Source organism: Elaeis guineensis, chromosome 8 (assembly GCF_000442705.2).
Source record: "Elaeis guineensis isolate ETL-2024a chromosome 8, EG11, whole genome shotgun sequence".
NCBI lineage: Eukaryota > Viridiplantae > Streptophyta > Magnoliopsida > Arecales > Arecaceae > Elaeis > Elaeis guineensis.
This window is the reverse complement of record NC_026000.2, coordinates 136580442-136596583: the sequence shown is the minus strand read 5'-3', so window position 1 is coordinate 136596583 and position 16142 is coordinate 136580442. Positions and strand designations below refer to the sequence as shown.

At 37.3% G+C, this 16142-nt stretch overlaps 1 protein-coding gene across 1 annotated transcript; it reads right to left on the bottom strand.

Annotated features, from left to right (window-relative positions):
• Positions 1-662: 662 nt before the first annotated feature.
• LOC105049407 (calmodulin-binding protein 60 A) lies at positions 663-14756 on the bottom strand. Its single transcript, XM_010929033.4, has 7 exons — positions 14418-14756; positions 14222-14288; positions 5824-5876; positions 5199-5692; positions 2283-2443; positions 1711-1914; positions 663-1611 (listed from the first exon to the last, which is right to left on the bottom strand). The coding sequence occupies exons 1-7, from the start codon at positions 14492-14494 to the stop codon at positions 961-963; spliced, it is 1707 nt and encodes a 568-aa protein (XP_010927335.2). The 5' UTR covers positions 14495-14756; the 3' UTR covers positions 663-960.
• Positions 14757-16142: the final 1386 nt, after the last annotated feature.

Genomic DNA, 16142 nt, shown 5'->3' with positions numbered 1-16142 from the left:
ATTCCAGATAAGCAGGTTACATTTTGGCACAAATAAGTCTGGATCGTAAATTGTTTGACCCAACTTCATTAACCAAGTTGGGTTAGGGCTTATCATTTTGATCTATTTAGTCTGTTTCAATCATTTAATAATCAGATCACATCAACATTGTAGCAGCTCGACCCATTGAAAATCTATTTAATATTTTGATCCTGTTTAGGATCCGACTAACCTAATTAAAACCCATTTAACTTGATTGACATAAATTATTGATTAAACAAGTCAGTAGATCATATCAGATTACCTGTTTAATAAACAAATTATGTTCGGGTTAAAAGGTTTTTTCTAATATCTATCTCAATCCAACTCAACATGATCTTAACATGATCCATTGCATTGTATCAATCACTTAACACCCTCCACAGAAACATCAGTCTCTACTTCCCACTTTTTATAATTTTGAATTACCAAAATGCTATGAGTAACTAGTTAGATTCTGTTTTGGTAATCCAACGGGATTTGTGCTGAATTTTCTACAACCCTTTCGAGTATGGCCACAAGCTGGGATCCACGCACGACCAGAGTATAGGCTGGAATGGAAACAAAGTTTTTACATGAAGCATTAAATGCTTCAGTATATAGTAAGACAATTCACACACAAAAAGGAAAAGAACAATTGCATGTAAGAAGACTCTGCATGTCATTGCAACTCAAACTTCAAACCTGTTATCCCACTTAAGCAACCTGTGCCTTGATGAATTAAAACCATTGTAGCACAGTTTGATTATATACAGAGCATTTTTCGCTGTGTAGTTTCTTCTGAAACTGTACCAAAACTGAGGCAATTACAGTTTGAAATACACTCTATACACCAAAAGAAACAGACAAGGCCTTTGATTTACAAGCCAAGACCAGTTTCATTCATGCAGACTAAAACCTCTTTATTCTTTTCTGTAATTTCATTTCCTTTTTTAGATATTTTTAACCAAATCTCCCTTTTCCATGTATCATTTTCTTCTTTAATGCCACAATCCTCTTTATGGAGAATCTCCATCTCAACACACATAACAATGTCCTCCATACTCTGTAGGCTTTCCCGTGGACAGCTGCTGTCCGTGCTGCTGACATTGCAAGGAAGCCAGTGACTGCAGTTCCCAGGTCAGCCGAGTCTGCAGGAAGGCTATGCGACAGCAAAGAGACGTTAGAATTCATATACTGCTGCAAACTGTCTTCACCAAATAATGCCTGGTTACCACACTCATAAATTAAAGGGTTGGAAAATTTTTCTAGGTCTCTGGAGTCTCTGAAAGCATCCCGGCTCATGAGACTCTCTGACTCGGCTTCAAATCTAGATTCCATACCATCCACACCTTGCAGACCATAAGCATCCGTGGCCCTTGTGACCCCTATGGAGAAAATGTCTGGTGATGGGATGCTTGCATTGGTGAAACCAAAGCCATCAGCTTTAACAGGACTTGGGAAAGTGGTATATACATTGTCTTGTGAGGATTGTGACCCTGAGGCAAAGGGAGGAGCCGCATTTGAAGTGTTGCCCAAAACAGATCCAGTATCAGAGGTGAGCACGTCATTCCAATGTTCAAAAGCAAGTTTTACAGCCACTTGAGCTTCTGCCTGACGACATGTCCGATAAGTGGGAACAAATTTCACTTATGATTAATGAAAAAAGAAAAAGATCCTGACAAAGAGGTAACAGTAAATAAAAATACGCACCTTTTCATTGTCTGAAAGATCATCAAAAGCAATTAGGTGCTGCTCAGAAATTAACCCCACTACTTGTCCCACAACAGTGAATACAACCCCAGGTTTTGTGGGGCCATTCGGATGGTAAACATGCAGCTGATCTCCGATTGTGCAAGTTCGAGCATGTTCCACAGTGCCCTCCCACATCTTAGCAGACATGCCACTGCCCAAGATCTGCATAGCTTATGCAAAAAAAGGTGATGGTTAATGCGAAATATGTTCGAAGATTTATATTTGCTGAAGAAATTTACTTGAGCCATAAATGCAAATAAGTAGATGCTCGATTATTTAATGGCTATGATAACCACAACCAAAGTATAATAAGATATGATCAGCAGGACTAGTGACTAGCATCATGGCATGCAACTGCATCACTGCTGATACTTTGAACTATGAAAAAATTTTTAGATTTTAAAAAAAATTAAAATGCAGAGACTTTTGTTTTCTATGAGCAACTATAACTGCTAGTTAAGTTGCTGAAAGCTTGAAAGCATAAAATACCAAAATAATTTACTGAAAACAATAAAGAGACAGGCTAATACATTTCGGAGCCTTGTTGCATCCATAAACAATAAGGTCAAGAAATCCTTGACAGTATTTATATTTTCACTGCTCAGACGCTTGTGGAAAGCACCATCTTTACCAATTTTCTCTAGTCGCCAGACCTCATCCCAAAGCGACGGGGGATAATGCTTCTTGTACACTGCAAAAGGAAATGAAAATTTAGATGCCTATAGAAGTAAAAAATACATGTAAAGCCAATTATCGGTAAGCAACCTTTGACATGATATATTGAAAACAATATGACACAATATATTAAAAACAATATGACTCACAAAGAAAAAACAAGCAAAACAGTGATGCCTGACAAGTGAGGAAAAGAGAACCCAAGCCTGAACAGTTTGACAACAGATATCTGAAATTCGGTGAACTGTAAAAATCAGGCAACGTCATGGCTCATGGAATTGGTAGGGTGCTGCAAGCTCTGTCCAGATATCATAACAATGTTATATGAATTGATTCCTTAGTCCAATGTTTATCTTTCATGAAGGCCTTTTGTGGCCATAATCCTTCAACAAAATACTCCAACCACATGAAATAATATAGCATATATACCTTGCATGATGGTGTCTCCCTTTCAGTTATTCATCTTTTTAATGGAAGCTGTTGTGTATTGCATCCTCTGAAATGCAGGGATCTCATATATGTCATGTGATAATCTCATCTAGTGTGAGATCAGGTGACCTATATAGTTAGAATTAGGATAACACAAACTGGTACCAGGGCTTCAATGAAGGTAGTTCTCAAATTTTTGACAAATACACACATGCAAAGATGCATGCAAACATTGGTAACAGATCCTGTCAAATACCTTGCCACTTTTTTATCTTGAACCTCAACAACTTCTAAAGATCAGAACACTCATCCTGTCTTCCATCAGTTTGAGTATGAAAGCTTGAACTCTTAGATTGTCTGGTGCCAAGTGCATATGGTGATGAAGAATCAGCTAAGATGGTGTGGGCATGTGTAGCAAAGAGTTGAGTAACCTCAATATAGAAAGGAGTTCCAGTTTATGTCGAAGGTCAAGTAGAAAAGGCCCAAGATAACCTTCAAAGTAGTTTATGAAAAAGCATTCATGCAGCCCTAGTAGCTCAGCTTCATCAATTGGGATGTTGATGCCTGTGTTACACACAGACGCGCGCGCACACAGAGAGAGTGATTTGCAGAAATAAATAAGATTGCAGTCCAGATATTCCTACACAAATTCTCAAGATTTGAAGGTCAAAGTACAACATTGTAAATGAGGTGATTCAATAATAGGATAGCTTTTTTAGCTGATCCGAAATCTGTTATTGAATTGCTCATGCAATGACAATTCTTAATATTTCACCATCAAGGCATCTTGAAAGTTGAATTGTATTCCATGAACAATTGAACATGATATCTATCTATAACAGATTTAGATTATATTTCACATTAAATCAGATCAAACAGTAGGAAAAACAATATATATTTCCAAAACATGAGACATGCAAGATGAATGTGGCAGGAAGAGAGCGATAATCAGATAAAGAAAGAGAAGAAACAAGAAGGGAGACAGTGTGCCCACAATGAAGGAAGAGCTTTTTCTTTATTTGAAGATCAAAATGTTCACAAAATAAACATAGCATAAAATATTTTTGAAAGAAAGAAATCCTGGAACACCATTGTGCCATCACGAGAATACCCCTTACAGGTGGCCACCATTTAGGACAGAAGGAGAGGAGCCAGAGGGACATGTGGATGCCTAATCGGAGAGCGGGAGGGCAGGACACCCTTACCTAGTTTCTCTACCACTCTGTTGACCAGCTGACTAGTAAACTTCATCACTAAAAACAAGGCATACTTGGTTATTGTGACATCATTGCCACATCAAACTCTCCAGTCTCCAGTGATGCCGCAAGAACATTAAAGAATTTACTAATGACTCAAAATAACAAAGAACGACACTTGCTTATAACCATAACTAGCAAGAGGGCTTCACCCACCCTAAGAAACATATCTTACTCCATATGATTTCCATCTATATGAAAATATGGGATAATCACCACAGATATTCATCTAAATGAGTGTTGCTGATTAACAATTTAAGGTAAAATTGAAGTTTTAGACTTTCATGGAGAAGAATATGGCATTCATATAACTACTAAAATCTTTCTCTACACATTCATATTCAATTTATTAAAATATAGAGCTGATTTGGCTAAATCTAATATTGAATAACTAATTTATTAAATTTCATAGTATGTATGATTTACGCATCATTATAATCTGACGTGAGACAGCCCTTTATGATTCTAAGATGTTCAAAATTCAGATCAGAGATACTGACTCCTGCATTGTGATCCCATACATGACATATCCTTTCAACATATGCTAAACAAGTACTTACAGCCATCAGACTCGAAATGGATATTGTTCGATAGTAACAATCATGGTATCAAATAAACTAAGAATGCGTTGCATGGCTTGGTCCACATTTTCCTAAGGGTTCTTATTTTGGATTAGTATATCAAAATTTTTTACAAATTATCAAGCCTATCGTGATTTACTCTATATATCAATTGTGTGTGTATATATGTAAAATGACCTTTTTACACATATATTTTAAAGGCACTACTAAAACTCTGAAATATAATTTAAAAATACAACATGAAACAAACATATAGAATGCGAATTATAGCATAGATAATAACATGTCAGGCATCTCTTTTTCAAGCTGATAAAGTCAATAAGCAAAAACATCCAAAGGCATTACAGTCTTCTTATGGTTAATTAACATGTGCATCACTGGCATGCCATGAGAAATTCAGTGGGACACAATACCATGAAAATCTAGACTAATGAACAAGAATAATAATATACACGATGTAAACAATCATACAAACAGATGATAATAAAAAAATTGATAAACTTACACTCTCCACGATGATCTTTAACCATGAATGGCTCAGTCCTGGCTTCCCTTACTCTCGTTCCACTAAAGTAACCATCCACAACCTTTGCCCCCAGCCTGAATTTTCGACTTCGAGTCCAGCTGGAGTTATCTGTAAAAGACAGCTCTCCTATCATACCAATCCCTTTATTAAGTTCTACAAGGGCCTCCCCAGTAAGGAGCAATCGCTTGCCTTCCCTTTCCCTAACGATATTACTTCTAAATTCCTCATATGTCCAACTCTCCTCTTCACCACCTTCAAAGTCTCCCTCTAGAACCACTATTTCCACCTTCATCGAGGACTCAGGACCTGACACAACAACTTGCCCAGTCAAGGCATCAACTAAAGCTATAGTTATGACTGAACAATCCTCTCCTTCAATTCTACTGCCAGTGAATATTGGAAGAGAAAGCTTATTGTTGAACTGTAGTTGTAAAGTTCTTGAGGTGGATGGAAATATCTGCTTTCCACATTGTCTGTACAATAACAAAGAAAACTATCAAACACAGAAACCTGTTATACAAATTTAGTCAAACAGTAAAATAAGGTTTATTCATTGAGTTCCAGGTAGAAACATTAATGTTCATCAATAAGTGTGAGTTCTCACTGTGTCATGCTAGCCAAGTGGTTTGCTAGGGCCGATTCAACTTCTTCTTTTACCTGGTGAGAAATAAAAGAGAATATGAAGTCTTCATTCAGAATTCTATACACAATCCATAGAATACTTATAAACGTAAAATGCAGACACGAATGAACTCTTGCATAATCCCTTTTTTCGTCACATCCTATCTCATCATGATATCAAAAAGAAATCCCAATCAGGAAAACAATGACTGTCGCTAGCAAAAGACAATTAACTCCCACAATCTGCTTCAAAGACAATAATAAGATCCTGACACTTGATGCCAGTCCTGCAACATCAATTTTATCCTAGATCCCCATGTAATTTCAAATCAAAACCTGGAAGCAAAGACACATAATAATACTGATAAATGCATAATCAAAATGCAAAAAACAAAAGCACTCTTGATGTCATCATCTTTGACAAATAGGAAAATGATATCCCAATTCAAAACTCATCTCCAGCAAATAATGTTTTTTCTCCAAAATCTATCCTCCAAAAGAATTCCTAGATCCTCCTTCTAAAAGAAAATGATTCTGATTTATGTTCTTTGACATGCATTTGTCCAGGATTCCCATTGTATAAAACACAGCATTCTCCCATGATGTTGCTTGTGGAAGGATTAGATTCTGACTAGCAATAAACACAAAGCCTTCCAACCTGAGGATTTCTACACCGAAGTTAGTGTTGTCCACTTGATTCAGTGAAACATGAGTAGCATCATTGAACAATGATTGTAAAAGCATATGATCATGCTTAGTAGAATCAAACTCATAAGTAGCATCAAATGTAAATTTAGCATTTAGCAGTTTGAGAAGACATGGAAATCTGGACCTGTACTTTAATTGTTTCAACAAAAAGGGAAAGGATAAACCTAGACAGCTGGAAAACTATCACAACCCCACAACCAAGGCAATTGTTGACATCATGGCATGCACAAGTTCTTCAGCTTATGACTGTCACTAATTACTGTAAAATAAACAAATTAAGTAATTTATCTTTAAGAAGTAAGATCACATGCAATTTTTCTTTTTCTTTTTTTTAAATGTCCTTGTGTAATATCAGCCTATCGATAAGGACACCAATTTGCACAGCCTTCTTGTACTGGATTCTGATTTAACATATTAGCAAGAGTGAATAATCCTCTAAATACAGGAATAATTATGTGAAATTAACTGCAATGCAACACCATTATTTTTAAAACAAAATTGGACAGGACTAGCTGGTTCAAATGACTCTGAATGGGACTGGCTGCATACACATCCAATCTGGCAAAAAAGTTGATAAACTAGTGAAGCATCTGACCTAGACAGTCCTGTATTGCATGCTGTGGAAAATTAATGAGCTGGCACAGTCAAATTTATTTAACATGATAACATTAACTTCACTTAACAAGATAAGAAAAATGGTTGCCTTTTCGAGGGTTGATCTTACTACTTGGAGAATACTTACATACCAGCCTACCTGTAGGCTATCAGTTTTAAGGGGCTGACAATTGAAAAACAGACTACTAAAAAGGCAGCAAGTTGCCCATGCTATTATCAGATCTTGAAAAATACCAATGTTTTTGGATGCATGTCTAGTTCTGTTCTGACAACACTGGGTTGCACAATTGGCCCCCCTAGAACCTTCTAAAACAGAAACACATAATTACAGTCCAACATAATTCATTAAGGATCAACAAGTAATGAGATTATTCCATGATTTTAGAATAATATCTGATTAGATCTTTTAGTTTCTCCATGGTTCATGTCAGCACAAACACCATATGGAGGCATTGGAAAAACCTATGTCAGAGGCTACACCAAAATGGATGCCATCACTTTTGGTTAGGTTAAGCTCAAATTTATTAAATATCATTCCAGGTACCATTATTAAGGAAGGATTAGAAATGCTAATTCATCACTTGCCTTTCCCTTGTCCAATTTCTAATGCATAGGAAAAATTCCTATTAGGTGAAACAATACGCTCATTTCCTTACACTGAGGTACAATCAGGACAATGTAATGAAAGTTCCAATAACACCTTAATTAGGCACCAGGAGGAAATGCACCTAGAAGAAACCAATTCTTGATACTCCAAATAAGGGTGTCACCTCACAAGAGGATGGCATTACCTTGTCCCATAGCAAGGTGAGTAGGTGACTGATAATGAAGTTGAAGGATTGAATGTATTTTTGTGCAACCTTTAATGTCTTATTCAGACTCTGCTCAGCATGGATTTTAATCTCAGAGATATCCTCTATCACAGTTTAGCTGATACTGAGATGGACCGTAATACTGAAATCTTGGTCAATATGGAAAGTAAAACAGGAAAGGACAGATATTTTGGGATCTTCACTGATGACTTTGTAACCGAGATATTTAAAAATCAGCAATATAGTAAGTCCAAAGTTACTGCTATTTTAGGAAACTCATTTGAATATTTGTAATTAGAATTATTTTAAGATGGTAGACAAGTGGTCGAGGAAATCTCAGCTGACATTTTGATATCATATAGGCTCACACAGCAGGATATACCATATTACAGTGGGTGATGTGCTAAGGGTCAAGATACCAATTACAATGTATCGATGCATCTCCCTTGCTCTCCAACTCTGCTTTGTTGAGACTGCACTTTCCTTTTCCTCTTCCACTTATATCATCACCTTTTCTTTCTTTTCCAATCATACCTTTTATAGAAGGTGTTAGAGTGGCAAACGAGTAGCATGTGATGAGACCCCAGGCATCCAAAAACCATGTGCATCTCCGTAATTAAATAAAATAGTGGTAGATACCGGATCAAAATCATCAATCATATACTCCTTTCTGTTAGATCCATCACATGTGATAGAACCATAGCCATCAATGAAATCATTCACATGCATTCCTTGTGACAAATGTTACTTGCTAAACTAGCTAGCATGACTGATTATAAGTTTTCCAAACAGAAATAATGAAGCCTGAGCCTGTTAATCATGGCTAAAACCTAGAAATATACATGCGTAGTTAAGATGTGATATGATTGCATTGCGGTGCCTAAGGACATGATCTAATAGATCATTGCATCAAATAGTTGGATCAGAGTCTCTTACCATAAAAATGACTGTATGTACAGCAGCACCAACTATGAGAAATCTACTGATCCACATGTGATGTGTGAACAACGAAAGTTGTGTACCATTATCAATAGCTAGGCATGGAAAGGAGGGCATGGAATATATATGGTGAACCACAATAATGATTAAAAATCTAACATAGCAAGGTTAAGAGATTATTGAGCATACCATGATGTTGTTAGGATTTCATATAGGCCCTTATGACCCTGGCCTATAAATGGACCTTTATGAGCCTCTAAAATGTCTTTAAGGCAATGATTGATGCCCTAGTTAGTCCTATACATATGACCAGCAATCAAGATAAGAATACCAATAGCTAAATGATGGTGTGCAATATCACTCAGCCATAGGTCCCCTATTATTGGATCTAATCATCCATAAAAACTCATAAATTCCATGTATTTTGACTCATTCAAGATGAAAAGGGGGGTTGCTCCCTCGGCAAAACTAGGAAAAAGTTAAGCCAGAAGGTTCTGATTCAATATAAACTCATGAGGAAGTAACATCTCTTTAGGATCAACTCCAGCATTGAGAAATTGGTTAATCAGTAGAGATATATGGATTTGCTAAGATGATAGATGTGTAAGATTATAACATCCATACAATTGCAGGAATACAATACAATGGCTCTCCTAGGGCATGTCTGGTATTGCTTCCAGTATTTTAAACTCACAGAAGGAGAAGCTAGAAGGTAGGTTTTTCATAGATTCACCTAGAAATACTTTCTGATTCTTTTGTTTTTCTATTGTAGAAGTACTTTTTGAAATATTGTCACAAACACACCGCTCATCTTCTCTACATCTATCCTCGCATCTAGGAAGCACAGATACGATACGGGATATGGGTACGGTATGATACGGATACGAAGATACGATAAATTCTTAAAATATAGTAGCCATTTTGCTATATGGATACGGGGTACGGTATGATACGGATAAGTACCCGGCACCGGTATGGCAATCATTTTGCCGTATCCGTACTTCCTAGCTCAGCATTTATTTGACTTTCATGGTTAATTTTATAGCTTTAGATTACAGGCACAAAAATCTTAAACTCTTTACATGATTTTGTTTATTTCTATTTATCTTTTCCTTCTATGCAAGCCTTCTCATTACCCCTCATCTAAGACTAGCAATCTTTCCTAGTCATGACGTCATGTGTCTTTAGGTACATAAATGGCAAACTTTCAAATTATAATCCTCCATAAACTGATAGGGGATGCTTAGTTTATTGTAGATAGCTTTAATGTGAAGACTATAAGTAATGATATTCCATATCGGTCCGAACCGATCGATACACTCCGTATCAAACCGTACCAGCGAAGAACCGATCCAGTTCAGATCGGATTTTCAGAAAATGGGCTGAACCGGACCGAACTGATCGGTTTGGTACGATTCGGGGCCGGTTCAATCCGATTTTTTTTTTTAAAACCGATGGATGAATTTTTTTTATTTTTTTATTATCGGTATGGTATGGTACAGTCTGATATGGTACGGTATCGTATCGGTCGACAACGGTTCTGATATCGAGTCCGCGAACCTTGCTATAGGTACTCCATTCCACCCAAGTTTATTGTATGAAAAAGCTATACAATAAAACCTATGTGTTATTATAATTATATGACTGTCTAAGGAATTTCTTACCCTACTGAAATATTCCAACACTTGCTCAATGAGTAACAAAACTCAATTTTCAAAATCCGTGTACAAGAGAAATTTGCGTACACTAACTCTTGGGAACTAGATAGAAGAGTGGGCAGCTCTACTCACTTCAATGTGTCCAGGCTTCTAGAGAAAAGAATCATCAAAGTAACAAAGTTTTTACTATAGCAAAATTTAGTATCCTAAATGGATGTGGCTACTCCCCCAATGAACTCCTATCACATTCTCCCACTTCCCTAGAGAGAGAATCCACTACAGAAAAGAAAAGAAGAATAAAAAAATGAAAAATATTTTTTAATCTCCAACTATCACTCATGATTTTCTTTTCTTTTTTAAAATAAGAAAACACTAGAAAATATTGAGCAACTTGTACCATGCAAAAGATGGAGGTGTCTCATGGACTCGAATGTCCACTTAGTGTTAGTTTAAAGTTTAAATCAATTGCAAGATACCATAGTGAACCGAATCATGAAGCAGACATCTACAAACAACAACCATAAAACAGATTTTAGATTAATTCAAACAAGGTAGTGAATCAGCACCATACACTAATGCCTTGTTAGAGAACAACTCAGCTCTCATAGTCACAGCCCTACAATAAATGCTCATACGGTAGAATAATTTTCAAGCTATTTTGACACATACAACCATGTAGCTAGGATCATAGCACTAAGAGTATTAGTAATTTTAGCATCCATATGGAAACTAATAATCCACTAAATGGATGTGAAAAACCACCTCAAATGGAAAACAAGAAAAAGAAATATCTACTATATAAGATACATATTATAATACATATAAGCACACCCATCCAATCTTATAATACATATAACATATGCCTTATATGTTATCAAAAATATATTTAATAATATATATAGATTAAATAAGGGTAATCTAGTTCCCAGACACGACAATATTTATAAACTTCACAAATAGTTATGTGGACTTAAATAAGAATCAAAATAATGGCATGAGAAATTAGATCAAATCTATGTTACATAGACTCAGGTGCATGTATCGGGTGTGCTACCTGTCTAAGCATCGGATCATTTTATTATCTAAGAATTTCTTCTTATAGAGCCATGTCCAACTGTCATACCAATGCCAATGTTTAAGTGTTAGGTGCAGGTACATTAGGCTAATCAAAGGGTCAAGTAACATAGGATAAAATAGTTTCACCTTTCAGGTTTGGAATAAATTAGCATAATGAGCTATTTTACAGTAAACTAAATAGATATAATTAGTGTGTTGATATTCTATTTCACTTCGTTCCCCTCTATCACATCTTCCTCTTCCTTCTCTCTTCCCCCTCCCTACCTTACCTAGTCTTAAACCTCAAACACCCCTCGATCTTTGACTGTGAAGAACCACAGAACCCATGTGTACATTGCTTTATAATATGGATTGCGACTGCTATAGCCTCTCCAAGAATGGTCAATGGGTCTCCATTGACATCTTTGCTCTGCCCCTTCTTCCTTTTTACGAGTTAGGTTTGCGAACTGATTACAAATGGGTCAGGTCTGGTTTAAGCATTTGTTGACTCGATCCAAGTTTGACCAAGGCTCAAAACCTGACCCAACTATCTGCAACATATATTATTACGATTACACAGTGAACTAGGCTAGATTAGACCTTGCTTATGCAATGAAAACTTGAGTAGCTACACTAGTGAACCTGATAACAGTCATTAGATGCTTTAAAAAGAGTTTTCATGTATATGAATAGCGAAAACACCATAAATCATGCATTTAATCATATTAATTACCTTGCGGTCTTAAAACTATAATAGCAATGTCGACCTGATTAGTTATTCTCTAAATACTTAAACCATGACAAGCCATACTTTAGTTTCCTTCTAGGTGGTGTTGTAGTTTCTTTTAGGCAAACATTTTTTAACTTCACATAGAACTATGGAGGCGATATTATGGAGTTAGACTGTGTGCGTATGAAGTAGACATACATACAGCCAAGTTTAGCCTAATGTAACCATGACCAAGACCTGACCTAATTTTCCTTCAGGTCATGATTTTAGACCCAGATCTAACCAATTAAGTCGGGTCAGACCGAGGGAAAATTTTTCTACACCCATTAGGTCACTGGAGGGGGTCCAGCCAAGCATGAACCAAACCTAACACAATGCATTTAAGTCTGGATTTGGTCGAGTCTAGGTTCAAGTCTAATTCAAGATACAATGAGATGGATAACAAGTGGGGACAACTAAAAAGAGTGTAATTGTAGATTTCCACCATTAGTGTTGCCAACAGCCAACTAGGACGTGGTTCAACCTTAATTGAGCCTTCAACCTATAAATAAATAGCTCTGACACCGAACCTACAGACCTAAACATGGCAATGAGAAGATCGGGTGAGTCTTACAAGTTAGGTCACGTTGTGCAAAGCCGGTTCAGGTCTGGTCATCTATTGTTCGAGCCATTTCAGGCCCAGTTAGTAGATGAATCAGGTTGAGTCTCAGCTGTGTAGGAAAAATACGACCTAGACCTGACCTGATTTTTGAAACAAGTCATTTTTGGATATAGATCCAAATGGCAGGTCTAAAATATCATATTGGACCAGCCCAACATGGTGGGTCATGGATTGACCCAAGCCATTTGTAGAGCTACTTTAGAAGCTGAATGGCTTAATATGCTTTATGAGTTATGAGTAAGCCTTTATGTATCATCTCTGCAAATTGTGATCATAAAGCAACCATTGGCAGATTCAGTAGGAATGGTTCTAACAAGAAAATTAACAATCACCTTCTTGCGAGCCCCAAGTGATTAAAATATGAACTTAAACATCATTTCTGATATGTTTAGAAACTTTGTTAGACTCAATAAACCCTTGTTTCTCAACAGACTAAGCATTTGTTAAGGGATTTGGTCCTAGGATTTCGGGTGAATGGAATTAAATCCCCCAGTAAGTTACCTATAAGCAGACATGTCATGAAAGAGGTTGAAAGGTCGAAAGAAAATAAATAAGTGACTAGTGCGAAAATCTTAGTATAGCTCACTCCATTTCTATGGTAATTATGCTCAAGCTACAAACATATAGGAAGAGCTCAATAAATGGGTTCAAGGGCTTATAGCGAGGGTGTAGAGTTGCAATTCTCCCTTGGAGATACGACCATATTTATTGAGCCATAAGTACAAGAATTACGTGGTTTTCTAAATAAGCTCATAGAAAAAAAACACCTACGCGTAGGCATAACATCTTACTGTATTTGAATGAATCTTAAACTTATATTATATGTGTTATCTGTCGATATCTGCTCCAGCGTTCCTGGTTCAAAGCTACTTCACCAGGGACCTTATCAAATGAACTCAAACATTACATTGGAAATTCAAATATAGAAGAAACCTTCACCCTTAACTCATCGTTTCTTGCATCTATTCTTCCACTAGAAACAGAAATAATTGCGAGTCTTGTTGTAAACATAAAACTTATTGACACATTCGTCAGTTTTATCCTCTTTCTCTCGATTATATTATTAATTATTTTGAGGAGGGTCGTGGGGCAACATAAAACTTCACCAACCCTTTTAATCAAGTAGTTAAACTTCGAAATGCCAACTATTTTCACTGACATATTCCAAGTTCTCGATCAAGCGCAGGAGAAGGAACGCTTACAACTTTTCGAACCAGAGGCTCCAGCAGTTTCTGAAGCTGGTCCAACTGAATTGCCTTCTCCACAATCCTGACAACAATTAACAAGAACCCATTCAATCCCCAGAAGATCAAACAAATCCAACACCACATTAATAGACACAAAATCTTTAAAAGGTGGGAGAGAAAAGAGGGATTAAGAAGAGGGGAAAACACCGACGCTCTGAAGGAGGGAAGCTTCTGGCGCTTCTCGTCGGATCCCGCCTTCACCCCCTCGGGCTGCCGCTTCTGCGCCATCTTGTTCGGGCGGATGACGGTACTCGGAAATCCCCTCGGCCCCGCCACCTACTCTTATCAGCCTATCTTTTCGATCTCAAAAACTCCCGCACACAAAATCCGAGGCCGGAAGTCGCCGCCGGTCTTGGTGTTGGGATTAGTGCTTATCGCCTCCACCGCCGCTTGTCTTTTTGGTGCGTACCCTGTTTTGGATTCGTTTCTTTTCGCTTACCCTTCTCCTCTTTAACGGCGGCGGTAATCTTGTTTTAAGCTGATAACCCTGGGTATTAGAGGAGGGGTTTTTATAACTCCATTATGTGGAGGAGAAAGAGAGGGAAGCTGGGGCGAGGGAGAGAATGGAGGTAGAGTGGGGGCCCACAGAAAGCGCGTCTCAGATCGTAAGATGTCGCCATCCACGCGCTTCGGGAGGGGATTGTATCTTTCGTACGAAAGAAGGATTCACCTTCCTTTGAGCGATGTCACCGTTGGATCATCCACTCGTCGCTTTGCGATGTGTGCGTGTGAGTGATCCAACTGTGGATTCGCGAGAACGAAGGTAAGATACGACCTCCTTTCCGCGCTTGTGCCGGACCAGCGGCGTTGAACCCCCGTCTCTGCGAGGGTTCAGTTGCCATGACGGACGTTAATTAAACGGTGTTCTTTTAAAGATTTATTTGAAAATAAGTTTATTTAAAAATAAAAATAATTAAGTTAATCATTTAGAAGCTAGTTATCTACATATTATAAGTTTATTTTACCACATGCCATGAAAGGATTAGTAAGAGTTAGTCTGGTATACAAAAATTAGTTTCAATATTTTTGTTTTCTTTCTTCCATGTGACGTCAAAGTATTGTTTGATATAATATTATCATTATTGTCCGTCAAAAAACATAAACAAATGAATAATAAGAATTTCAGATCTTGTTAATAAAAATTTTTATTATTGATAACAAAATATTCAAGTAACTGCAGCTTACAGCCGTTTGTTTCTAGCCTTCCGTTAGGATGGTTTGTTCACTGTACGATATCAGATGTTGGGATATCTGGCGTTTTACACGTGTCCAGAGTTCTGTGGGGTCCACTTTTTACTTGGATCCGCTTTGTATTTTAGACTGTCGTACTTGGCCACCGTCCAACCGGCTATTCTGGTTTAATAACTAACCGTTACCAGCAAATTATTGATCGTGAAGAGTGTGCTGTTGGGTGCCGTGTACCTTCGATCATTGCCAACGAATCAGAATCTCACACGTGTCCGATGAGCTAGCTTTTGGGATGACAGATGGTGGAAACCAAACAGCAGATGCAGAGGGTGATTTACATATTTAATTCGTGATGGTTAAGCATGAAAAGCATTGAATGAGTTTTGAAGCGCATAATTCCGCGATCCGATGTTTACGAGCCCCGTACAGTCTGGGCAGCGTTGGTATGGATTTTTTTAAAAAAAATTCCTTCGCTCCCATTTTCGCTGATTCATGGACCCAAAAAAAAAAAAAAAACCAATGATCTCTTGTGATCAGAAGGGGAAAAAAAAAACGTCGATGAGTGAGAAATTTAAAAAGGAAGGTTAGTTTCTTCCCGAGAGCCTCCCTCAAGGACTTTTTATGTAACAATATCATGTTACTTTGTTTCAGGTTTTAATCCCCATTCCTTCCCTCTCATTACGCGTAA

Bases quoted from the DNA above. Each gene is read 5' to 3' on its own strand.
- LOC105049407 (XM_010929033.4), bottom strand. From the start codon at position 14,494: ATGGCGCAGAAGCGGCAGCCCGAGGGGGTGAAGGCGGGATCCGACGAG. The intron at 5,877-14,221 runs GTAAGCGTTCCT...ATTTCTCACCAG, and splicing joins AGCCTCTGGTTCGAAAAGTT to GTAAAAGAAGAAGTTGAATC. The intron at 1,915-2,282 runs GTATTAGCCTGT...TAAGCTATGCAG, and splicing joins ATGCAACAAGGCTCCGAAAT to ATCTTGGGCAGTGGCATGTC.